General features: G+C 38.1%; 1 protein-coding gene across 5 annotated transcripts in view; it reads right to left on the bottom strand.

Annotated features, from left to right (window-relative positions):
* Positions 1-25,483, bottom strand: part of slc2a9l2 (solute carrier family 2 member 9, like 2) — a 99,912-nt gene that overhangs the window by 46,085 nt on the left and 28,344 nt on the right. For all 5 annotated transcript variants that reach the window (XM_085159121.1, XM_085159118.1, XM_085159119.1 and 2 more), the window contains exons 7-9: positions 13,699-13,831; positions 4,453-4,640; positions 2,315-2,425 (exon numbers count right to left, since the gene is read on the bottom strand). In XM_085159121.1, the coding sequence (XP_085015247.1) occupies positions 2,315-2,425; positions 4,453-4,640; positions 13,699-13,831 (432 nt within the window). The remainder of the gene's footprint in view (positions 1-2,314; positions 2,426-4,452; positions 4,641-13,698; positions 13,832-25,483) is intronic.

The raw sequence follows: 25,483 nt of genomic DNA, 5'->3' as shown, positions 1-25,483 counted from the left end.
CAATCTGTATGTTCTTAAAAAGAACGAATGCACTCGGCACCATAAAAAAGGTCTGAGAGACCAAAGATGACAAATGAAGTGCATGATGGCCTCATTATTTCTAAAAACAGCAAAACAAATATCAAAAGCTCCATAACTGATCAATAATGCTTCTCAGTGCAAATGAGCCAAAGCATACTGCAAAAGCAACCCAAGACATTCTCAAAGCAAATAAATGGGATATTGCTAATGGCCAAGTCAGTCACGTGATCTCATCCCAATAGAGCATCATTTTCAGCTACTGAAGACAAATGTGAAAGAAGAGAGAGCCACAAATAAGCAGACACTGAAGGGAGATGCATCAAAGACCTGGTAGAGCCTTTTACTTCAGGCAGTTACTGACTGTAGAGGATTTTCATCCAAGTAGTTATGCTAGTTATCGTGGGAACCAAGGAGGCAAACGTAAGTCCAATACATCAAACACTGCTTTGTCTTCTCTGGAAAATATGTATCTCAAAGTTGTGAATAATATTCGTACATAAAATATAATTGTATCCTACTTGACATTTCTGAGACGTTTTACCGTAATAGTTTTTTGAAGTTTAGAGTTTTTGACAAGTGTCTGTGGTTTTGATCTTTGACCTCCAAAATCTAATTAGTAAATCCTCCAGTGTGGGACAGACATACAACCGGAAAATATAATGTCTGTATACTGATGCTGCTTTACGCTAACATTTGCTGCTGACTGAAACATGTCTCCAGTGGAATGTCTGTAAGATGGTCTTATTAGTGGGTTTTATGTGATCATAACTGTGATTATGCAAAGTTACTATTGCAAGTAAATCATCACATGATGTCAAATACTAACAACTCCGCCCACAAGCTGCCAGGAGAGATGCTCCAACAAACTAACTACTTCATTAAGCCGTTTCCCAAACAAAGTGCTCCCTGCTCCATCATTTAGAAAGTGATTTACTGCCAGAGGAAGTAATACTAAAAACAGCTGAGCTGCTAATATGTTAGAATATGCTAACATAGTAACAGTAAAGGATTGGGTTGATTGGGTTAAAGGATTGTCAACTACTGCATATTTGTCTTTGCCCTTCACACTACCCAGATTTCATCCACGGAGATCACGAGTCATATTTAATCAATAAATATGACAATATTTAGTAGTTGTTCAGTACACTTGTATAGAACTGACTTTACACAAATACACACACACACACACACACACACACACTTTATAACATACACCTGTTTTACTGCTCAATAATACCTAACCAGCCAGTCACATGGCAGCAGCTCATTGCATTTAGCCATGTAAATGGTATCAATGGCACCAAGACATTGACTTGCTGAAATTCAAACTCAGCATCAGAATGGAGAAGAAAGGTGATTTAAGTAACTTGGAATGTGGTATGGTTGTTTGTGCCAGACAGAAGCTGCAGATCTACTGAGAATTTCCAAGAGAAAAATATCCAGTGCACCTCAGTTCTCTGGTTAAAAATGTCTTATTGATGCCAGAAGTCAGAGGAGCATGGCCGGCCTGTGGTGACCTGACAGCAAAGCAACTGTAGCTCAAACAAGCACCTGTCACACCCCAGCTATGCAGTACAGGATCTCTGAATGCACAATACACTGAATCCTGCACCTAAAAAAGTGGCCGGTCAGAGTGTGTATGCATGCGCAGGAATGTAAATTTCAACAAAAGCAATTACAATCCACTGCTGACAAAATAAAAGCAAACCTCTCTCACATAGCGCGTACCCGTGTAAACCTAGAATTGTCAAACATACCAAAGCATACAATCAAACAGAAAATGTGCCTTGTGACTGTTCATTAGCAGAGGGGGCTTCTGGGTCATGGTGTCTGGCTTAGATAAGGGTTTGAATTTTCATTACTCTTGGTTTTCCAGTTTGCAAGAATATCTTATCTTCTGTCTCCACATCCTGTCTTTGTGTGCCTTTATAATTGTCTGCTCTTCCTAATTGTTTCCACCTGCACCTCATTAGTCTTGTGTGTGTACGCAGAGTCTCGTGCCCTCCCTCAGTTTGTATGTTGACTAACCTCAGGTCCCAGGTCATTGCTGCCAGAGTTTTGGTTTCTTTTTGGATTCTATCATTTTTAACAGGACTTTCTCTTTGTTCTCTGCAGCACCTTTTGTTGTTCTCTTCCATGTGAGTTATTTCTTCTTCTTTTTGGTTGTTATATTGACCACTCAGCTTTTTTTTGCCTGTCTGTGCTTGTTTTTCATTTTTGAACTCCTAGTACTTGAAAGTAAACCTGAAAGCTGTTGCTGACTTACAGTAATAAATCAAATAGCCATACTTACTGAGATGATGGCAGCCAGAGTCTCTATGGCACCTGTGCTCAGTGTGATGTAGGGAAGTATGCTCTCAGTAAAGCCTGCTTCACGAAGAATCCCATTGGTATAATACCAGATCTAAAAAAAATTAAAAAGTACCATTGGTCTTGGTTTTCACAACAACAACAACAACATACTCATTTATATATATCTTTACACAAAACTCAGCAATCCTGTTCGCTTCAGAGCTTACACACAAATTTTAACAATGCCACTAAAGTTGGCCTACATTCTCATCACATTTAGAATGATGAGATTGAAATGAAAGCAAATGAAATCCTGCCTAATTTTTGATATTGAAATGCAACAAGCTTAACACCTGCACTAATATTGTTAAAAACACAAAGAAAGACATTAAAACGTTTGAACATGTTTTACAGAAGGCTGAATAAGTGCGAACAAATGGAAGAAAAGTGAGAAAATACAATCTAGAGTTTTAAAAACTGCCAGCGTTTTTGCATTTGTGTGTGAATGGTAAATGGCCTGTATTTGTATAGCGCTTTACTAGTCCCTAAGGACCCCAAAGCGCTTTACACATCCAGTCATCCACCCATTCACACACACATTCACACACACATTCACACACTGGTGATGGCAAGCTACATTGTAGCCACAGCCACCCTGGGACGCACTGACAGAGGCAAGGCTGCCGGACATTGGCGCCACCGGGCCCTCTGACCACCACCAGTAGGCAACAGGTGAAGTGTCTTGGCCAAGGACACAATGACCGAGACTGTCCAAGCTGGGGCTCGAACCGGCAACCTTCCGATTACAAGGCGAACTCCCAGCTCTTGAGCCACGATCGCTCAAGAGTTGGGAGTCTGAAGTCAATTTTAAAGTAAGTTTTTCTCAGTCTGCCGTAATTAGCAGCAACTTTCCTCCAGGTGAAGGACTATTCTTGGCATTTATAAAGCCAGCTCAGAGGCATACCAATCATTGACACTCGAGTGCAGTGCAGCACAGCAGGTGAAGGATGGCTAAGCATCTTAGTCTGAACAAAGTGCACAAAATATAGTGACTCACAGCGACTTCTCCACACCCACTGGGTCTCCTGAGTCACTTTAATTAGGTTAACGGTGCACAAGCGCTCTTGTTTTTTTCTGTATTTACACTTGAACCTTTTCTTTAGACTTTTATAACAAAATGCAGTTCAAGAACTATGTAATTAAGCAAAGGACAGATTTAAAACTTGATTTAAAAAAGAAAAAAAATACTTGACTTCAAAAGTGATAAAACATACAAGGATCACACTTGTGAAAGCACAGGCACAGACCTCAGTGGGTTAAGTGGTGGAGTTGTTACCAAACCAGACACACATAATGGTTAAATAACAAGGTAAGGTAAGGTAACAAAATTTTACTGGTACACTTTGGTCGCGTTGAGGGCTAGGAATGTAGGGCAAATCAGTACAAAGTTGTGATTGATTGTCTTTTATTCTACCCTGATAGGTGGGTCATTTCTTCCAAGATGACACTGACCCATTTTTGGACTGATGCGTTAAACAGAACTTTCTCCAATGTGATCAAAAGCCCAAGTGAGGCAGTATGTCACTTAAAGAAAGCAGTTCCGTCCCTCAAATAGAAATCACGAAGCCTTTTTCTCATGCGGCAATTGGTGGTCGAACACTTTACTCGTGCGTTTTCTGTTCCTTTTTTTTTGTCTTTAATTCGTCATCAGTGTTTACTTCAATATTCTCTAGCCCAAGCCGAAATCAGAAAACAGCATAATCGACTGGGAATGTATTCTAGAGTGCCAGAATAGAGCAGAATAACAATTTCTCCTGTTGGAGTCTCTCCAGTAGAAGAGGTAACACTTATCACCTTCCTGCCTGGGGCTCCAAACTTATTAACAAGGTCTAGGTGTAACTCTCAGAGTGCCAGATCATCTTTAAAGATATATTGACTGTTTGCTTTCAGAATGGTGTTGGGGTGGGATCCTTATAATGATATATTTACACAGAGCTTGCATTATTGATTTGTTGCATCTGAATCTATTTAAATGAATAATAAATGATCTATAAATATAGTCAAATGCACTGTGAAATAGCATAAAGGGAGCTGATTCCACTCAAAACCTGAGAAAGGTAAGTTAAATCAAAAACTTACTGCATTGAGGCCACAGAGCTGATAGCAGGCCATGGTGATGATGACAGTTATGAGCTGCCAGCGAACAGCTGGGCTCTTCAGCAGCTGTAACACAGAGACGGTGTGTAGTTTGTCCTGAGCTCGAGCCTCCATGTGGACCTCTTCCAGTTCCTGGGACACATCCTTCTTTCCCAAAAACCTCTGAAAGGCTTACGCACAAACATTCACACATACAAGCGCAGCAGCGTTAAAAATATCGACAGTGCCATAACCCTCAATAACAACCATCATGCTGAGATCAAAGAACCTAACGATTTGTTCCACGGGCGAATGAGAACATATTGCTGTAAATGGAGCAGTGAAACTTTGAAAATGCAAAATTTCTATTGGTTTATCAATGGTACTTAAAAGTTAAGTAAACTGAGCCCCACAGTTTTGTTATTAACAGGCTGCATTTCAACCCTGACATTATGTCCAGCCTTTTGGCTCTTTTTACCAACATAATGTGAGCAGGTAGAAGTGTGAGCTGTCACACGGCTTAACAACAACAAACAGCATTGAGAGCGCACACCTCCACCAAGGCAGCTCCTTCTCTGGGTAGTATTTACCTTTAAAGGGAATTACATTGTATTTTGTAAATATTATGTAGGACTAGGTAATGTGTAATAGGTATTGATTGGTAAATGGTAAATGGCCTGTATTTATATAGCGCTTTTTACTAGTCCCTAAGGACCCCAAAGCACTTTACATATCCAGTCATGCACCCATTCACACACACATTCACACACTGGTGATGGCAAGCTACATTGTAGCCACAGCCACCCTGGGGCGCACTGACAGAGGCGATTCATAGATAACAGGACATGAATAACTTTAGCCTATTATATGAGATTTATTATATTATATGATATTATACTACGGTATTTCTGTATCTAGACAGCTCGTTCTCTTTTACTCGACAATGCTTTCTTCAAAGATATAACATTTTGAAAGAAAAGACAGATGCGAAATGCAAATGTAAGCTCAAAGGTCAAATTTAACATTATTTGGATGCAAACTTTGTGGCATTTACCCGAAAAGGTTGATTCTGTTCATCTGGACGTAGCGTTTTGAATGGGAGAAACGTTTCGTCACTAATCCAATTGACTTCTTCAGTCTCAGCTGACTGCAGGTTTCCCCAACCTTATAAACAGCACAGAGAACTGACCTCACAGCCCAGTGTTCATCCAGTGGGCTGGTTTCAGTTATTATGCAAATGTACTGTTTACAAGGTGACAAAAGATGAAACGTGTCTCCCATTGAAACGCTACATTCAAATGAACAGAATCAACCTTTTGGGATTTATGTACCTGGATGATTGAGCATGTATCAAGATATGTGGCATTTAGAATCTCCACATACTTGTAATAATACCTAATAAACCTAAATGCCACCAATACAGTAGAATTAGAATTTTTTCACCACAAAATTCTAAAAGTCAACAATAATTATTGTTGACTCATGTGACAACTTCAATTCTTCCCATAGAGAATGATAGTTGCGTCACATTTCTATGGCTTGAATCAATTGAAAATCACAGGTTAAGTAGTCGGTCAGAAGAATAACTATGTTAAAAAATATGTTGTTCTCTTTTTGCTGAAGGTACAAGCAGGTTTACATAAACTCATTTGCCTTTCTTTGCCATTAAATTATACAGCCATGGTGACAACAAATCATTTTCAATTTCCTGCCATTCCTTTTAGCTCCTGTGACCAGTGTCTTCTCCATAACTATGGTGGACGGGTCTCATGAGTGTGGCAGTAATTAGATTTGGAAGCTAAAATAATTAAAACTGGCCACAACAACACAAACCTATGGAGCTGTTACATTACAGGACAGAGTCCCGTGTGTCATTTTTCAGTTTTTTTAATGATTGGTCCCTGTTATATTTATATATTGTGAAAAAAATATAATACAAAATATAATATTTGAAAAACTGACTTGGATAACAGCATGAAGAAAATGCATTCAAGATGGAAAACATATTTCGCTCGTTTAAAATCTAAAGATTTGTTACATCTACAGGCCACATTTTCCCTGTTTAAATGCTTTTTCTGGGATACATAATTCATCAGCATAATAATACACTCTGCTGCAATGCAGATGACTTTCAGACCTCTTTGTTTGTTGGCTGTAGTGATTTAAGTATCTATCATATTATTTTGACCTCTGCTGAATGTAAAATAGGTGAGATTTTCTTTTTAATTGCCACAAATAGATTTTAGAAACACATATCATCTGTGACTAGATGTCGTTGTCCTACGTACTGCCTAACAAGTTTATGCATTTGTTATATAATATCGACCCAATACAAGACAGATTATTTACATTTAAGTAAGTTTAATGTCTTTTTTTGTGTCAGAATGAAGCAGAAATCACCACACCTTTTTTATTCAAGGCAAGACGACTGCTAACCGTTTTCTGTTATTTTTAGCTCAGCCATTTGAAGGTTGTTTGAACTCGTGCCTTCTTGGATGCAATAGATGGCAAATAATAAGTGGATGGAAAGAATCTTTTCTCACTTTGAGCCCTTCTCTTGTGAAGGTTAATCCCTGGAGTTGTGGGCAGGTCAACTAGGCACGGGTTTAGGACACAGTCCACGGGAGCAAATCTCTACAGTCAAGGGCTAAAAGCAGGTCATTAGGATGTGGAAATGAAATGACACGCGGTGCAGACGCTGCCCACACAAGATGGAGTCGGCCAGTGTCATAGTAAAGGCTGGGCCATGGTTTCTGAGGCAGGAAAAGGGAAGCATTTAAAGTAAAATACGTGTATCTGTGCTAAACCAAATAATCAAGCAAAAGAAGGCCAGTTAGGATTTTGATAATGATATAATAAAGAGAAAAGGGTGAGAGGGAAAAAGAGAGAGGTCATTATTTCCCCAAAAGTGCAGGTTGTGTTATATCAGTGCAGAATACAGATATATGAAACTCCAGTGAGAAATTATGATACTAAAACATAGCATACATAATATAGTTACTTAACTCACCTATCGACAGCCCAATGTACGGCTAAATATAAAAAGATATTCCCAGCAGTTTACATGGAAGCCCAAAATCTAAAATCTATTAACTACAATAGTGTGATCTCTGAAACAAAGTTTATAAAGGGAGAGAAAAGAACCAACAAGCTGAAATGATCAGTGTTATCAAACTAACTGCATGTAATTCTAATATAGATAGAGCATTAAACACCACTCGCTGCTATCCCAGTAGGTGTGACTTGATATCGATATCTGTTGGAGTAAGGTGAGTTGTTCAACAGTGTCACTGTCCCCATGCAGCCATCCTGTGTTACTGAGAACTGCAGGGCTCCACTCTGTGTCACTGTTGTGACCAAAGACTCACAGTGCCACAAGGTGGAGGGATGTGGTGTTAACAAAGGAGCTTTAAAGAACCACGATGGGCTTGTCGGTTCTGCAGTTTTACACTGGCAATAAAATCGTCATGGAGACAAGTGTGAAACAGAATATTTAAAGTTAGTCTCAAGGTGAAGTAAAATGTTGTGTGTGTTAGGATACAGCTGCCAGAATTTAAAGGTTGATGCTGCTGTATTCTGTGTCTCTGCCTGTTGTCAACATCCATTCTCTTCCACTTATCCGATTCAGGGTCACAGGGGAGCTGGAGACTCTCCCAGCTGTCTTAGGGCAAGTGGCAAGGTACACCCTAGACAGGTCAAAACTCTGTCACAGGGCTAACACATAGAGACAGGGAACCATTTAGAATCATCATCTTTAGACTTTGGGAGGAACCCAGAGTACCTGGAGAGAACATGCATACTCGACAGACCCTGGCTGGATGGTGGAACTGATCTTACTGTGAGGCAACTGTACTAACCACTGTTCAACCATGAGGCGACCTACAAAAATGCTTAAAAGAAGCAATGCATAGCTCACCTCTCTGTGATACCTTTAAATTGTAAATTATCTGTGAGTAGAAGTTCTGCAAACATTGCACTGGTTGCATTTTACTTCACTAAAAAAACAACAACACTCGTCTACGACGCCCATCAGTTTCCCTAAAAAGTCAGATATTGTAAGTTTTAGTAATATCACTCAGTAACTAAGCAGATTATTTGTTGGGGAAAGCATTGTGTGTTAAATTAAAGTCTTATGGGCACTTGTAGAGACAATAAGAAAGCAAGAAGTCTTTACCCAACCATTCATCGCTTCATCAGTTATTTAATGTTAGTATGAAAAAGCTGCTTCCAGCTTCACCCTTGCCACAAGGGGTGATGACAGCCGGTAGGGCTTGCACTAGTTGTTATGCACTAGCTGCCCTTCCTGAAAAAGCCCTAAAGAGGATTTGTGTCTCCAGCTGGGATTAAAACCAGCAACCCTTTCCTTGCCAAGCAAATGTGTTAACCACTACAGCACTGGAGGCACACTGTTTTAATCCAATTGTAATAAAAAGTAAGACAGAATTATATAAATAAAAGATTTAGAAACTTTAAATTTATAACATCATGCTTTTCTGCAGTTGGTTTCTGGACTTGTTCACCTCTCTTTTTGTCTTTTTTGTAAGATAAAAGCAACAAAAACACATTTCTTTGGTTCTAACTTGTTGGAAATACTCAAGGTAGGAATTTATTACACAAAGGAAGCAGCAACAAAAGACAAAACCAGAGCTAAACAAACAGTGTTCCATCGTGAAAGGTAAGGGTACTCTCCTTGAATTTTCACATAAAGTGTGCAGATAAAAGACACTGCAGAACTAGAATGTGTTTTCAAAGAAGCCCATTAGACCAACCAATTATTATTATCACTACTATTTGGTAACATGTCTATTGCTGCATAATAAATCTGTTTATTCCATTTAATTGTATTTTTGATCATTAATTTTATCATACGACACCATCATCATAAATACTGCTTTGTCCTCTGAGACCTTCATGCACAACATGTTCAAAAGAATCAAAGATCATGTTCAATTTTACAAAGAATAAACTGTAAGCCACCAAACCTTCAGAGATTACCAATCTATAATGTATGGACGCAGGCATGAAACAGCTCAAACCACCCCAGAGACCAAATTCATTAAAGTTTTGTTTGAAATTACATTTTTCTTTATACTTCATTAACACATGCAGTTTGAGCTACGTATGCCTTTAATCCATGCTGTGCCTTTTCATGTCACAGCATTTATATAATATTCTCTTTTTGAAGCTTGAAATATTTGTAATAGTTATGAAAACCTTTTATAATTTTGCACCTGTAACCTTTTACTATGGCCAATGTATAGGTAAGGTACAAAAAAACAAATTGTTGGAAAAGGTTGTGGTTAGTGAGAATAAATTATTGTTTGAGTAAGGTCTAAGGGGAAATGTAACACAACTGTGCAAAGATTGCTGCAATAAATAATGTATGTATTTCTCATGCTTCATAAAAAGCAGCTGATTGACTGCCGTTTTTTTCTGATATTTACTGCCTTTCGCAGCTGTGCAATCGGAATACCAAAAAAGTAAAAATAGGTGATTTGAAAACATTTTCAAAAGCAGAATACTAAAAAGACATGATTAAAAAGTAATGAATAATTTTCATTTGCATTTGTTTCAAATGAAACATTTCTGTGAAAATGTAGCTGCAAATTAAAGGTTAAGGGTCTACGCAGTTTCAAAACATGGATAAAACTCTTAACTGGGACATAACATTCAAGGGCAACTTTTTATTTCCCCTATTGTGTCATAAGAGCCAAAAAATATGCAAAAGACCATCTCCTCATTTCTTTCCTTTGTTTGAGGTCAGAAAGATGAAGATGTGCTGTGATTTTAAGTATCTCTCTGCCTCTCTGGCAGCTGCAGCTTACTGTGGTTTAAAGGCACTGAATCAGTGCATTTGAAACAGAATATATATATATATATATATATATATATATATATATATATATATATATAAAAGATTGTACAAGACATTTATACCTCCAATCAATGATTTGTGAGGTATCAAAAAAAAGATTTGTAAAATAGAAAACCAGAATTTTAATTGAGTAACTAAGGAACTGAATTACTCAATTAAAAGAGGATGGACTTTCAGGAGAGGAATGCTTGCCATTTTGTGGCAACAAATGTTTTCAACTGGTGAAATGTCTGGACTGCAGGCTAGTTCAGTGCAAAGCCATGCTGTTTGTAGTTTTACATTGTCTTGCAGAAATATGCAATATCTAAATATACATGCTATCTATGCATAGGCACTAGTGCACCCATATACCATCAGAGATGCAGGCTCTTGAACGCTTGGACATTTTTTCTCCTCCGTAGTCCAGAGGTGTGGTGTTCATGTTTTCCAAAACCAATTTAAAATTTTGATGTATTTAAACACAGAACAGTTTTACACTTTGCCTCAATCCAATTTAAATGAGCTTTGGCCCAGAGAAGACAGGGTATCTGTCATGGTGTGGGAGTTTGGTTATTTTGAGTTTTCTGTTTGTTAAGATTTTTTTTTATTTGCCTCTCATTGTTATCCTATCCTCTTGCCCTTCAGTTTTTATTACTATTGAGGGTTGAGTTTTGTTGTTTCTATTATTCTTTCATTTTGATTGCTGTGAGAGTTGTTATGCTGTTTTCGGTTCAGTGTACTGTGCCGTGATTTTAGTGTATGTATCACTCTAGGTTCCTTAGTGTTTTCTTGTTAAGTCCCTGTCTATTTGTGTTACAAGTTTTCCAGTTGAGTTACTTACTTACCTATTTTATTTTGTAATTCCCAGTTGCCTGTGGTTTGTATTCAGTTTTACTTCCTTTGAATCACTGGGCTTAATTAGTTCCAGTTCTTCCTTGTTCCTCTCCTGTTTCCTCTTCCCTTGATTAAACCTCAGTGTCTTTGTGTGCATATGTAGTCCCAGTTTCAATTTCCCTCTTGTCAGACTGCCTGTATACACGCCCTGTTATACTGGACTCACTTCAATTATTAAAGGAGCACTTTATGTGACACCTTTCCTGCCCTCTGAGTCTGTGTTTGGGTCCTTGTTCCTCATCACATGACAGGATCATGTTCATAATGTGTCTTTGTTCTTCCTGATAGAGCTTTACCCTGCTATTGTAGATGACATGGTGAACTGTGGTTACAGACATTGGTTCCTGGAAGTATTTCTGAGCCCATCACAGAATCATGCCTGTTCTTAATGCAGTGCTGCCTGAGGCCGTGAAATTCACAGCTCTTCAGTCTTGTCCTTTGTGTACGTCTCTCAAGTCCTGGAATCTTTTGATGATATGTACTGTACTAAATATTCAAAGTATCCATGATTTTAAGGAATATTATTGTCAGGGGCTGAATCTGTGATCCAGCATTTTGAGTTTATTTTGTATTCTTGATTTTCTTATGTTAGATTGCAATAATGTTAACTTCTTGTGTTATTATTTAGTTAGGGTTTAGTTGAGTTTTATTATAGCTTATGTTTCATCCATGTCTCCATGTTTATGAGTCATTTCCTGTCTTCTGTGTAAGTCTGTCCTGTCCTCTATGTTTAACGCTTAGTTATACCCCTGCTTTCGTCTCCCTTATCTGTTCCCACGTGTCTCTCCTTGTGTTCTGTGTCTCCCCAGTCTGTTGTGTGTGCGTGTTTCCATGTTCTATTGTCAAGCTTGTGTTCTCATCTCTACGTTCAATTATGTTTCCTGTTTTACTTGAGACTGGTGTTTCCATTTTCATTGTGTTTAATTTTACTTCCCCTGTGGCGTCATGTTCATTCGTGTCAGCTGTGTTTCCCCAGGTGTTTCCACTTCCATCATTACCCTTCTGTGTATTTAAGTCCTCTGTCTTCATCTGTTCAGTGTCGGTTCATCTGTTTACTTTGCGTCAAGTCACAGCAAGTTACAGTTTTTCTTAACACTGTTCAGGTTCATGCTCATGTTTTGATTATTTCTTGTTTACGTTTTGCATGTTCCTGTTCAGTTTCATGATATTGTCTCATGTCATTGTTTTTATAGTTGATCCTAGGATTTTTTCCCAGTTTAGGTTAGTTTAGTTCCTCCCTTGTTTCACCTTGCCTTATTTTTGGTATTCAGCCTAATACAAGGCTTGTTTTTATTACACTTCTTTTCCTTTCTCCCGTGTCTGCTAATATTTTTTTGTGAAATACAAGCTCTCACTGTTAAAACATGAAAAAAATAAAATATTGGTTTATGAAATTTGCATTTCATTCTGTTTCTATTTCCATTTTACACAGCATCCCAACCTTTTTGGAAATGGTATAGTAATATATGACTGAATATTAAAACAGATTTTAGATTTTATGGTTCTTTGCTCTCATTGTATTTTACATAAAGGCCTGTATATGTTTGGTAGTTTCTTTCTGTCATCAGCATAGCAAACACATTTTTTTACCAGTTTCAAACTAAAGTCAGTCTTTACATTGATTTTCTACATTAAAAAGTAAAAGCAACCAGCTACCAGTGCTTCCAGCAACGGGAAAAATAAGAGCTGATTTTAAATAAACTACTTGGATATGATTTAGGTTGCAAAAGTAGCAGTAAGTCAGTTAAAAAAAGGTAACTAAAAGACTTTTCACACACCCAGCTTTATCACTTATTATATAAGAAAAAACAGTTATATTAATAATGGCTGCAATAAATTCCAAATGTAGCATGTCAAAATGTCTGCTGTGAAAAAATAATAATAATAACCAATTATGTGTAGAATTAAAACCACTGAGAGTCACAGTTTATTTAACTCACATTACCAATGCACTTCTTTTTTGAAACTGCTTTACAATCATAAATAAAGATGTGAAGCCATCTCTGAGTCTTTAATTTAGTATTTGAAAGCTGTATTTAAGAATATATTTTTACATTTAAAAGTGAAGAATTCAAGAATTCACTCTCTGATTTGGTCCTCTTAAAACCTTGGCCAGTATTAAAAGCTGAAGTATTTATATAAAGCAAAACTTTCACTTGTGAAAATTGTGTAGCTAGTCTTCTGTACACTGAAATATCTGAAAACAGCATAAAACACTCTAAAAGCCACAAATCTCACCAGTGGAAAAGCAATCATGAACTTCTGTTTCACTAAAAAACTCTGTCTGGTCCCTGCAGATATACTTCAGTCACCTGAGTGACAGTGACAGTCTTACTTCTTAAGACATTTTTTCTAACTCTAAAAGAGTGGTAATGTGTAGTAGTTGTTGTAAAGAGCAACAGCAGAGTTTTCAAATATAATAACCACAATGAGACACCAAAGCCTCTTGTGTCAGCCGGACTGCATTTTGCAGATGTTCTTAAGTGTTGTTTATGGAATACCTTTTTCCGCTCCAGCCTCATCCCTCCTCTCCATCAGCAGGTAGCGAGGACTCTCGGGGAGGAAGGGCAGCACACACAGCTGTAGCATTGCGGGCAACGCAATGAAGGAAAACAGGTAAATCCAGGTGGACTCCTGCAGTCAAAACATCAACAAAAGAACTGCATCAAAGGTTCAGACATGGAACGGCTACACCATATGAAACAGCGATAAAACAGATGTATATCACAGCTGTTACAACACGTTCCACTGAATGGGTGGATGCATTTGGATTTTTTTCTGCAAAATGATGAGGCTACTAATTATATTATGTGAATATAACATCATTGGCTACTGTGCTAGCAAATACTGAGTAGGTTTAGTCAAGAATGTGAGGGTTTAGTAAAGCGACGCATTCCTTCTTGCATATATTTACTTAAAGCAGAAGGGGAATCTTTATATGGGCTGAAGGCCGTCTGCTGCTCTCATTAAATGTGAAGAGCATTTCAAATGTCAAGCAATGGTAATGAATATGGTAAAGTTTCTAAAACCTAATTTAGGAAAAAGAAAAGTTACAACACTGGATAAAAACAGGATGCAGGCATTTAACTAAATATGTGCTCAGATTTAATTTGATGGCATGGACTGCAACAAAAAAAGAGAAAAAAAAGAAAGAAGAAACTTGACAGGCACCTGTTACCATGGTGTTGCATCACCTCTTAACAACAGGCTGTAAGCATGTGTGAACTCAGGGGGGAAATTGCTTCAGTTATGAAGGCAAATAAAAGGTTTCGCACCTCCTTTATAGGAGTTTTTGTGTCATAATATACTCAATATATTCAGTAGGTCACTTGTGTGGGCACTTTGGGCAGACCAGCTTAACACCTTGCTACAGATTCATACTGCTATAATGCATGCAGAGTGTATTTTAGTATTATATTGTTGAAATAAGAAAGACTTCTTCTTTTTAAAAAAACAAACAAACAAACGACTGAGTGGTTCAAACTAAGTGGTGCACTAAACAACATCAAAACCTTAATTCTAAGACCGCAGACAAGATTTTTCCTTTTCATCACAGACTATCTCTGAATAAATAAACCCATAAACTTGGGTCTAAGTTAGGCACTATATTTATGTAGATTTTGGGTTATTTTTGGCAGAGTAGTTTAGCTATAAAGTGTGTGCCTATGCCATAAAGAGATTTCCACTAAACAATTGTATATTTTTAAATAATCTACAGCCTCAAAGATCATTCAAAACAGGTTTTTGTCCTTGTCCCATGTGGTCAGAGATCTCCTCCAGATCCTCTGAATCTTTTAATTATTTTATGTACTGCAGATGATGAGATCTCCAAATTCTTTGCAACTTTATGCTGGGCATTGTTAATCTCAAATAGTTTATCCAGTTGCACATGCAATTTTTCAAAGAGAAGTGAATGGCTTATCTTCTCCACGAGGCTCTTTTTACATCCAGTAATGTTACTAATTCATTAGCTATGAGTTGTGCCAGCAAGTGCGTATCAGAATCAGAACACCTTAATAATCCCAAAGGAAACTATGTGGTTCCAGTTTAAGCTCAATTATAAATATCCAGAACATTACAGAGGTGAAATATATATGATTGACATTTTACATATGTATATGTATAATGTATATATGTGTATATGTGTGTTAAATACAGGGTTTTTATTAAAATTGAAAATTTCATCCAACCAGATAACACAACACGGAAGATAAAATAACAAGGTCTTTTCAGCTGCTGAAAAAAAGTACCCTTGAAAACAAAATCAAGTGATCCTTGAAGGCATCACAACAATCCGAAGTAACCGTGTAGCCTCATCACAATGGACCGATTAAAAGTTATGCAAGTACCAGCATGTGAAAAAGACGAAAGAAGTCACCCGCGCGTCATCACACTTTGCTATTGCTTATTGCAAAGATGAGAGGATGCACAGTCTCATCTCTGTGCAGGGCTGTGCTTCCTGATGTCACTTTAGCAAATGGGAGGACGGTATGGCTGTATCCCAATTCAGGGTCTGCAGCCTTAAAGTACGCAGCCTCAACGATCCTCAAGGGGTGTACTTAAAGACCGCTAAGGCCGGAAGTGCGAGGCTTGTGAAATGGGACAGTCTAGCCTCCGTTGCGCTGCCCAGGTTGCCTAGCAACCATGATACTAACAGCTGGAAACATTTCATACAGCTTTGTTTGACAGAAATGAAGGAGAAAATCTTTTGCTCATTTGTTTGTTTGTTTCTACATGAGCTTTGATCATTCTCTGTAAGATTAAGGTCAGCTATTGAACAGCGTATATTTTAAAGTAAAGGCTTTACAGACAAGTTAGTACAAACGTCACTAATGTTACATAACTTTGCCGACATGTGGCCAACAGTAATGTTTTAATGTTCTTCATTATTAAACACATAAATAAGTGACATAATATTCATTACTTACTTAAAGTTTACTCTTCGGGCGCCCCTCATCTGCCGTTTTTTTCGGCAAAATTATCCACACCCACCGCAGCGCTATGCATTCTGGGATATGTTGGGCCACGAGGTCTACACCGCCACATCCTTAAAATTCAGGGAAATAAAGGACGCATTTGAGGGCCGGATTTTGAGCAGCCTTTGAATTGGGACAGCCTTCATCGCAGTGACATAATTGGCCTTAAAATGCGGCCTTTAAGGCTGCAGACCCTGAATTGGGATACAGCCTATGTATGCGTATGCACAGAGAAGGAGGTGCCATTTGGACAGAAAATGCTCTGAATTTATGTGAACTAAATCCCCCAAAATACTTTCCAGTTTCCAGGGATTAAGTTCACGTAAGAGTTTGTAAAAGGTTTGGTTTATGTTTTTTCTTGGTCATCTTCACCAACTGAACAAGCTGTAAACACTGACACATTATTGGTATGTCAGACGAGATCGGCTTGTGTTTTTGTTATTCATAACTGACTTTTCTTCTTTTTTTAAGTTTTGAGAGTGCTGGAAATAAAATGAAATTTGTGGGTGAAAACACTGATTATTTATGAGTTTGTCTCTTAGCGACATCTTTTATATGGTATATGCAGTGATGAAATATGCTGGATATACAAAAAATGTTTGGTTGTGCAGCTTTAAATCTAAAATGAATCCAGGCTGGGAGAGAGAATCACTTTGTTATCTTGGGGAAACCGTAGTTGTGTTTCTCAGCGAAGCCCTTCACAGATATTTCTTGGAACATAGAAAAAGATATATAAGATGTATAGTTTTTTGTCTCTGTCTCTCTGATGCTGAACAGTGGATCATCTTATCCCAGCAGGGGGTGACAGTGGCTGACTAGATTAAAGCTCTATAGCCTACTCTCAGAGACAAAGAATCTGTGCTGCAGGCATTGATTTCTGTGATCTGTACTATAAACCACTCATGTTACCTCTGCGTAATCTTCTGGTAAGATGTAATAGAAGCTGCTTAGGCTGACTGCACTCACAAAGTGATTATTTCTATTCTAACAAGCTTGTCAAGTGTGATTCAAGAAAGAAAAGAAGAAAAACGAACTTAATTTAATCCTGTGATGACCCCATCTGCCTACTTGTTTAGTCTGTCTTGTTATTTCTTAAAACATCCATAATCCCCCGCTCTTCTTCGCCTATCTGTCGCTAACATGATCTCTTTTCTGTTTTGTCGAAATTATGAGCCAGTTCTTGATCAGAATTTACAAGACTGGAAGAAAGCGACATGTCCCAATCAATCATCTGCAGAGAAATGCCTAACAATCAAGTGGCACAATGCTTATTAGGTATACGCACAGGAAACCATAGTTGACTTGGCAATTGTGACACAGCTGAAGAATGATCATTTGTGGGTTCACACTGAGGCCCTGTTCCATTAGTGTGTAACTTGTGAAGCACGCATTAAATGTTCTGTTTCACTCTCACACACCCAAATGCACACGAAGGTTTATCTGTGCAGTCAACAGTATGAACTAAATGCACGCCTTTCAGTGTCTAATAACTGTCATAAACAAAGGAGACAAATATTTTACTGCCTTATTACAAAGGCCGTGTAGTTCCCTTTTAATTATTACATGTGAGATGTTGACGGTTGTACATTCTGGGATTGAACAAATGCAAAGCATGAGCCTTTGTTGTTGGGAGCTGACAGGAATGAAATGGAGAAGGTTTACAACAACAGTGTGGCTTCATGAAATGCACAGAGGACTACTTCAACTACCAGACGGGTTTTGATATGAACATTTTCTGAGACACAGATAAAGGAAAGTCAGGTGTATCACATCTTTGATATAGACAGTTATAAACATTAACAGTATCTCTGTGTGGTTAGCCTTAATTACTTTTGCTGACCAGTGCATTCCCCAGCCAGGAGGTGAACTTGTTCTGTAGCGATTTTTTCTAATCATTTAATTGCAAATCTTTATTTTCCACAACAGGCAGTGAGATTAAGACAGTCATTCACTGTCAGTGTGGCACTCTGTCGTTCATAATTAACACATGAAGGATACAGTGTGCGTTGCAAAACGAAAAGTTGTCACTTTGGGATCTTTATAGAAGTGTTGTGTTTTCCAAAGCCTTTAGATTGATCAGAAGTCATCATTCTGGTGACGCAGGAAAGAACTTTCTAACGTCTGTTTATGTTTGTGTAAATGGTTGCACTTTGATCCAAACTATATTTTTCTAAAACTTATAAAGTTGTTTGAAGTAAAAAAAAAAAAAAAAGAAACACTGAGGAAAAATTTTAATTAAAAAAACTCAAACCTCGGTTTCCTGGTGTGACATGTTTTTAAATTTCTACTTTCTAAAGTGTTTCTAGTCCAAATAGTTTCCCCGTACATGGAGCACAAACATTTATCTGGAGCCGTTTTATATCTGCATGATAAAAGGAAGATCACAACACCTCTTCCATATCTAATTCTCACAAAATGAGAGCCTACTTGGTAAAAATGTCATGGCACCAGGATCTCAGCCATTGGAATACTTTATAGATGGACATCTGCCAGGATTAGATGAAAAGCTGTTTGTGATGAAAGTCACCTTCTCCGTAAGCCTGTTTTCCCGATGGTCTGTCAGAGGAACAAATTGACGACTGGCCCTCTCTGGTGTGTGCTGTTCTTAAAATATTAAAGAAGACTCCTTCTACTAGGGAAAATGTGAAAGTTCTGGATTCACACAGAACTTTCACATTCATTCACTCTTACCGCATATTATATTCTTTTCTATTATTTGACAGACAGACAGATGACTCATGCCCTGTGACAATGTGGGTTCAAAAATATTAACATGGTACACACGTATAAAAGCAATCAGCTTGAGAGACCTTGGGCTTTCCAACAAATCTAGACTCATGTTGCATTAACAGAAAAAACTTACAGAACATATTTGTTTTAATTGTTTTTTATCCTGTTAAAAAATGAATGTATTCCCCATATATAACAACCAATCTACAGTCTAAGTATCTATGTAATAAAGAATGTCATGTGGAAAATTAAGTATACACAGCTTACAACAGACAGTATCCAGGTGTTAAAAATTGAATTGAATTGAATAATTGATTATTAGCAAGTGTGAACGTCTCTATAAAAGCAGATGTTTTGGTAATTTACTGGTCTGAAGCACTCAGGTGTGCATTAATACAGACATCATCAGGGATCTTGGAGAAGCAATGCTGCTCATCAATATGGGTAGATTTATAATGTCATTTCTAAACAATTTGAAGTCCATCATTCATTCTACAGTGACAAAGATTCACCAAGTTGAGCTGTTTCTAAGAGCAGACATCCCGGTAAATTGAGCCCAAGGTCAGACTGTGCAATGCTCAGAGAAATTGCAAAAAATCAAAGAGCTACATCTTGCACTATCACAGGCTTCAGTTAGAATGTTAAATGTTAAAGTTCATCACAGTACAATAAAGAAAAAGACTGAGCAAGCATGACTTGTTTGGAAGGGTTTACAGGGGAAAGTCTGTTCACTTTAAAAAGAACATAGCAGCACAGCTAAGCTTTGTAAAGTTACATCAAAAAACACCTCAAGACTTTGGAACAACGTCCTTTGGACTAATATGACCAAAGTGGAGATGTTTGGCCACGATGCACCACAAACACCTCATTACCTCTCAAGCATGGCATTAGAGGAGTGATGATTTGGGTTTGCTTTCTGGAGTCAAATGTGAGTCTGTCCCAAGCACAGCAGCAAATCTACAACACAATGCCTGGAAAAGAATCAAGGTGCTGCAATGGCCCAGACAAAGTCCAGACCTCAACCTAAGTGAAATTCTTTGGTGGGACCTTAAAATAAATGCATGCCTGCAAACCTCAATGCATAGAAGCAACAATGTAAAGAAGAGTGGGCCAAAGTTCCCCCACAACAACATAAGAGACGGATAGTCATACAGAAAATGTTTACTTCAATGTACTACTGCTAAAGGTAGTTGTGCATGCTACTGAATAACGGGCTGTTTTTTTTTTCACACACACTTCTTCTGAATTTTGGTCCAGTTATGCTAAATAAGAGAAAGAAAGAAAGTGTGACACATGTTGTTGCTCATCTGAAGATTTATTTCAATTATTTTAGAACCTGTCAAGGACCAAGTGATATTATATCATGTCCCTTTCATATGATTCTAGCTGTAGTCAAGGCAGGCTGATAGCTTCACTATTTTGCACATGCTCAGTAGATTACTGGTTAAGATCCTGTTCCTGCTATAACGCAAAACATAAACATGTGTCTCAAAAAAGGACAGTGGCTTAGCATGAGGGTCACAGTAAGCATCCTTCTTCGAGGTTCATCAAAACAAGGAACCACACAACAAGCGACATCTTAAGACAGCCACCATGAACAGGCCTGTTTGAGCTTCATAACCAAAGGCCAGAATAGACTTTACCGTGGCATTATCATTAGATTTGTCACATATGTCTGTGATTTACTTGTGAAATAAAAAGGAAAGAAACGTGATAAGTGGGGCTGTATGTCAACACAAAACTCAATTTAGAGATGTGGTCAGCAGGTCATATTGACATGCGACAAATCAATGCTTTACAACTAAAAAAGAAATCCTTTTGTTTGCCTAAAGCTATAAAATAACACCAATATTTAATGGTAAAGTGCAAAGTAGCAATGGAAGAAAATAGGAGAGGACTTCATCAAATAAAGAGTGAGTAGGTTTGCGTAAAGATATCATTGATTTTATTTTGGTTTATCTTTTTGAAACAAGGGTAAAAATGCAAAGCGGTTTATAGGAGAATGAATTTGGTTTAGGAAGTTGAATACATTATTTTAATTATGTTTATCTTTTTTTTTTTCTTTTCTTTACATCACATATTTGCAGAGGACAGCCATGCATAAGGCAGAAGAAAGTAACAAAAAACCAAATTCATCACTACAACACTTGTGCCTTTATTCAGGATGGGCATTGGTCCACAGAAATTACATAAAAGGAAGCTTGAGCCAAAATCCACTGGCTTGAAAATATGTTTGTCGCTCTTATATTATCGTTGTTGGAAAGACAGCTCATGCACTGCTGGAGATGTGCATTATGCATATAGGATTCTGAACAAAAGGATAAGCTTCAAACAAAGCAGGACGCAGATACAGTCTGGTCTTTGAAGCCTTTGAAGTACGTTATCAAACACAAACAATTACACTGACAAATCAGTGTCACTTCATATGCATTAACATGTGTTGCTGTGGTTAATGTGCTGGCACACATTTATGAATTACCTTTGGTGCTCAGCTTTTTATACTCAATTGCTTTTTCTTTGTTTCTTTTATGACTTGATTACACACTGAAAGGCTACTGGAGGACTAGGTGTGACTTTGTGAACAGGGATCAATTTGTGAAATATGAAATTTGGACTGTCATGTTAATGCTTCGTCAAACAATGCACCGCCTACAGAAGCTTAATGCTAATGGCTATCGGGTGGAACTGTTTCGGACGAGCGTGACAACCAGCAGCACAACATTACAGAAGACTTAAAAAAGATGGGAGTGGGCACTTTAGATTTAGATTAAAGACATAAAGTGGATGGGGTTTTTTTTGTATCCATCCATTCATTATCTCCCACTTCCACTCCAGCGTCTGGGTTTTTTATATGTCACACAAACATCGTAAAGCAAAAGCTGATCATTCACCAAACTTGATTTGTAACAGCACATCCCTTTTTTTCAAACAAAAAAAGTATATTTTTATTTTAGGTTTAGTTTCTATTTAACCTCCTTTTTAGGCAGAAAAATCCCCAACATCTCTGGGGTGCACCCTAGACAGGTTGCCAGTCCGTCACATGAGCAACACAGAGAAACAGAAAACCGCACATTCTCACATGATCATTCTGGAATAAATATATATATATTTTTTTTTTATTTATATATTTTTAAATCATAATCCAAAACTGTTTGAGCATGCCGGTGCCAGAAAGTGTAATGTCATACTTTAAATTTGGAAAAGCAATTCTGGGAAAACATATTCCATTATTATTTCTGTTTTAATATGATGCCAAAGCAAGCAGTGATCTAATGTCAATAAATTTTGCCAGGAGTAGAGCACTTAGATTATTGGCTTTCTGTTCATATTACACAACTTATTTTGGCTTTCAAAGCATCTGTGCCTTAGGCTAATGTCTGTTTCCAGCCCCAACAGATAAACTGAAAATCTAGCACATAAATAATCTGTTATAAAAACATTTCAGCAGCAGACCAAGTCAACATGGCTAAAGTTGTGTACAGTGAGCAGTGAGGTGAGAAAGGATAAAATGGATAATATTTCCTCAAGGGTAAACAAGGTGTGTCTGAGAACTCCTACTGATAGCCTATTGAAATAAGAGACAGATAGAACCAATCAGATAGCCTGAAGGGTAAAAACGTGAGTTTGTTGCTCAAGTGGCAGAGGAAGCCATTGCTCAAGGGCAAAGCGCTTTCAGCCAGCCTTAGAAAGGGAGGAGTAATAGTGTGAGCAGAGTTCGAACTTTTCCCTTCAGTATGACTTCATGCTTGAATATCAAGTCGAAATGAAATTTTCTGCTATGCTAAAGCTGTAGAGCGAATAAGTCTGCCACTGAGGCTTCATCAGTACGACTGACTAATAGAACGAACCCGTTGTTAAAAACGGGATTAAAAGTATAAATATTCATACTCTCACAATGGAAATAAAATTTGATAAAAACAAAGTTAATTATAATAAATACTGATAAAAAGCATGTAAACATATGTTTAATTAATATGTACATATGTATATGTCAGTGGTTCCCAAACTTTTTTTGCTGGGCCCCCCTTTGTTTTACAAGAAAAATGCTCGCCCCCCCCCCCCCTCCCGCGCGTACACACGCACGCACGCATTAACACATCCTCCAACCACGCACGCCCATATTTTGCTCAATTGCGGTTTATTTCACACCTCAAACATTTAGTAAACAATTAAGCCAATACAAGTAATCTGCAGGTAGTAAGAAAATAAACTACTAACTCTTTTACGCTACGTCCGCACCTACACGGGTATTTTTGAAAACGCAGCTGTTTCGTCCACACGTAATCGGACGAATCACCGAAAACTGAGATTTTTTAAAACTAATTTTTTGCCTTTACGTGTGGACAAGGAATACAGAGTTCGTCACGAACGTTAAAGGTATGTGTCTTTTTTTCACGTCAGCTGTGCGCCACGTTATTGTTTACATGAGATGAATTGCAGAATGACAGTCAGATTAACAGTATTTTTTTTATTATTCTATCTTCAGGTTTTACACACGCAGTTACTGTCCCTCTATTTACAAAGTCAGAGGCGTCACGGTGTAATTATTTTACATGTAGTTGTTTTTTCCTGTGTAATAATATTCAACATTGCTATCAATACATTTTTCAAAAAAATGCCTCTCTGTGCAAAATGGGTTTAAAAACATAAACAGCTGTGGGATACTGTTTGTCTGTGATTTAGACAGGGGGAACAAATCGTGGCAGGATCAGCCTGATGTTATTTGTATCCCACTGTAACTTTACTGTATAAAGAGCAAACATCTCCAAAATGTCAGGAGTAGTTAGTTATTACAACAAGTGTTTGTGAACTAAAAATCGAGAATGTGGGATACTGTTTGTCCATGATTTGAACAGCCCAGCGGTGCTCCCGACGAAGGGAAAATCAATTCTACAAGGGAGACCTACCTTGGCACTTGTGCAGGTGAAACCAAAGGGAAGATATGTTTCACCATATTTTCTAGTCTTTGGCTTAGAATGAAGTTGGTTTGGAAACATATTCAGCTATGCTTCATCTCCTGCTTTGCCTTTGTGTAGGTGCCCCGTGCTAGCAGTGTCCAAGCATTGTTGTGTTTTTTTTCCCCTTTTCATGCCACGTAGTCTCCTCCGAATGCAGCCGACAAATGCGTCCTCCTTTCCCCCAAATTTGAAGGATGGGTCGGGTGTGTCCTTCGTGGCCTACCATATCCCAGAATTCATAGCGTGGCCCAGCCAAACTCCAGTTTCCAACAACGGCGGCCGCTACTAAGTTTTAAAATTACTCTTACTAATCTTTCTGGGCCACAAAATAAACTTTTAACATATTTTCAGGCGAGAAAGTAGCTGTGTAAACATCAAATATCTGCTCGGTTTATCAAGATATCGCATATTTGCACAAGTGCTTCGACGTTTTCGGAGACGTCTGCTACCCACCAGCTCAATAGCTAGTCGGGAGCTCGAGGGTCACTGAAGCCGCCGAGAACGGCACAACTCCCGGTACATCATTTTCAGATCACCGTGGACTTTCGCTACTCAGGTTAAACGTAATATATAAGTCACTCAGACAACCTAAAAATGTTATTGTTGGGCTTTTTTCAGTGTTTTATTTGTTCGTGAGTCAATCAGTTTGGCTGAGATTAAAGTTATTAGATTAGATTAGATAAAATAAAACTTTATTAATCCCCCGGTTGGGTTCCTCCTTGGTTTTTACACAGCTGAATAAACGTCAAACAGAAAACTGATTAAACAGAAGTATGAGACGGTCGAGAATTTACGCCAGTGTCCTGTTATATTTTAGATAGCAAGGAGCAGACGGCCGAGTTTATTAAACTCCACCGAGACAGCGGTGACGCTAATCAGAAGGCTAGACCATCTAATTTCCCCAGCCGTTTACTTCCGGCCTACCCGACCTTCTGAGGACCCGGCCCACGTACACCGCGAAGGCCGGGTCCTCAGGAGGATGCAGCCCATGAATTTGGACACAACCTATAAGTATAAGCAACGAGAAATTAAGTGCCTTCACCTGCACTTTATTTAGCTGAAACTTGATAAGCCTCAAGCCAGTGTGTATTTTTAATGCACTGCTGAGCTATTTTGTATTATTTTAAATGTGTGTTTCCTATGCACCTTTTCCCTTTGAAATTAGAATAATTTGTTGTACAACATAGAATATTTTGAAAGAAATTTAGAAACACTACAAGCAACTAGTAGTAATAATAAGTTACAGACACGATAGCTTAAATGTTGAACTACTGTGTTCTGGCCTGGTCCTCAGGTCAGGTTTTTTCCCTTTGCTTATTTGGATGGGATTGGTTTTGAGGACCTGAGAAGTGCTCTACTTTTGTTAAATGTGCACAACCTGCTGAACTGTAATAATTGCTAATAAATGCAATTGTGTTTTCTACACCTATTGCATACGAGTCCGCTGTTGTCATACACCCTTGGCTCCTACGAATCTAGAACCTGTCCGATCTGGCCCATATTTCCCTTCTGTCCTCGTACTGTGGCTAAAGGTAACTATTCTGCCTGTACTACATGCAAAGAAGGCAAGAAGTAGCACTAACAGGTCTTACATGCTCACTACTAGTATTGCACCACCAGTG

This window comes from Neolamprologus multifasciatus, chromosome 5, assembly GCF_963576455.1.
Source record: "Neolamprologus multifasciatus chromosome 5, fNeoMul1.2, whole genome shotgun sequence".
NCBI classification, from domain to species: domain Eukaryota; kingdom Metazoa; phylum Chordata; class Actinopteri; order Cichliformes; family Cichlidae; genus Neolamprologus; species Neolamprologus multifasciatus.
Note: the sequence above shows the minus strand (reverse complement) of the source record. Positions and strands in the feature narration are given on the sequence as shown.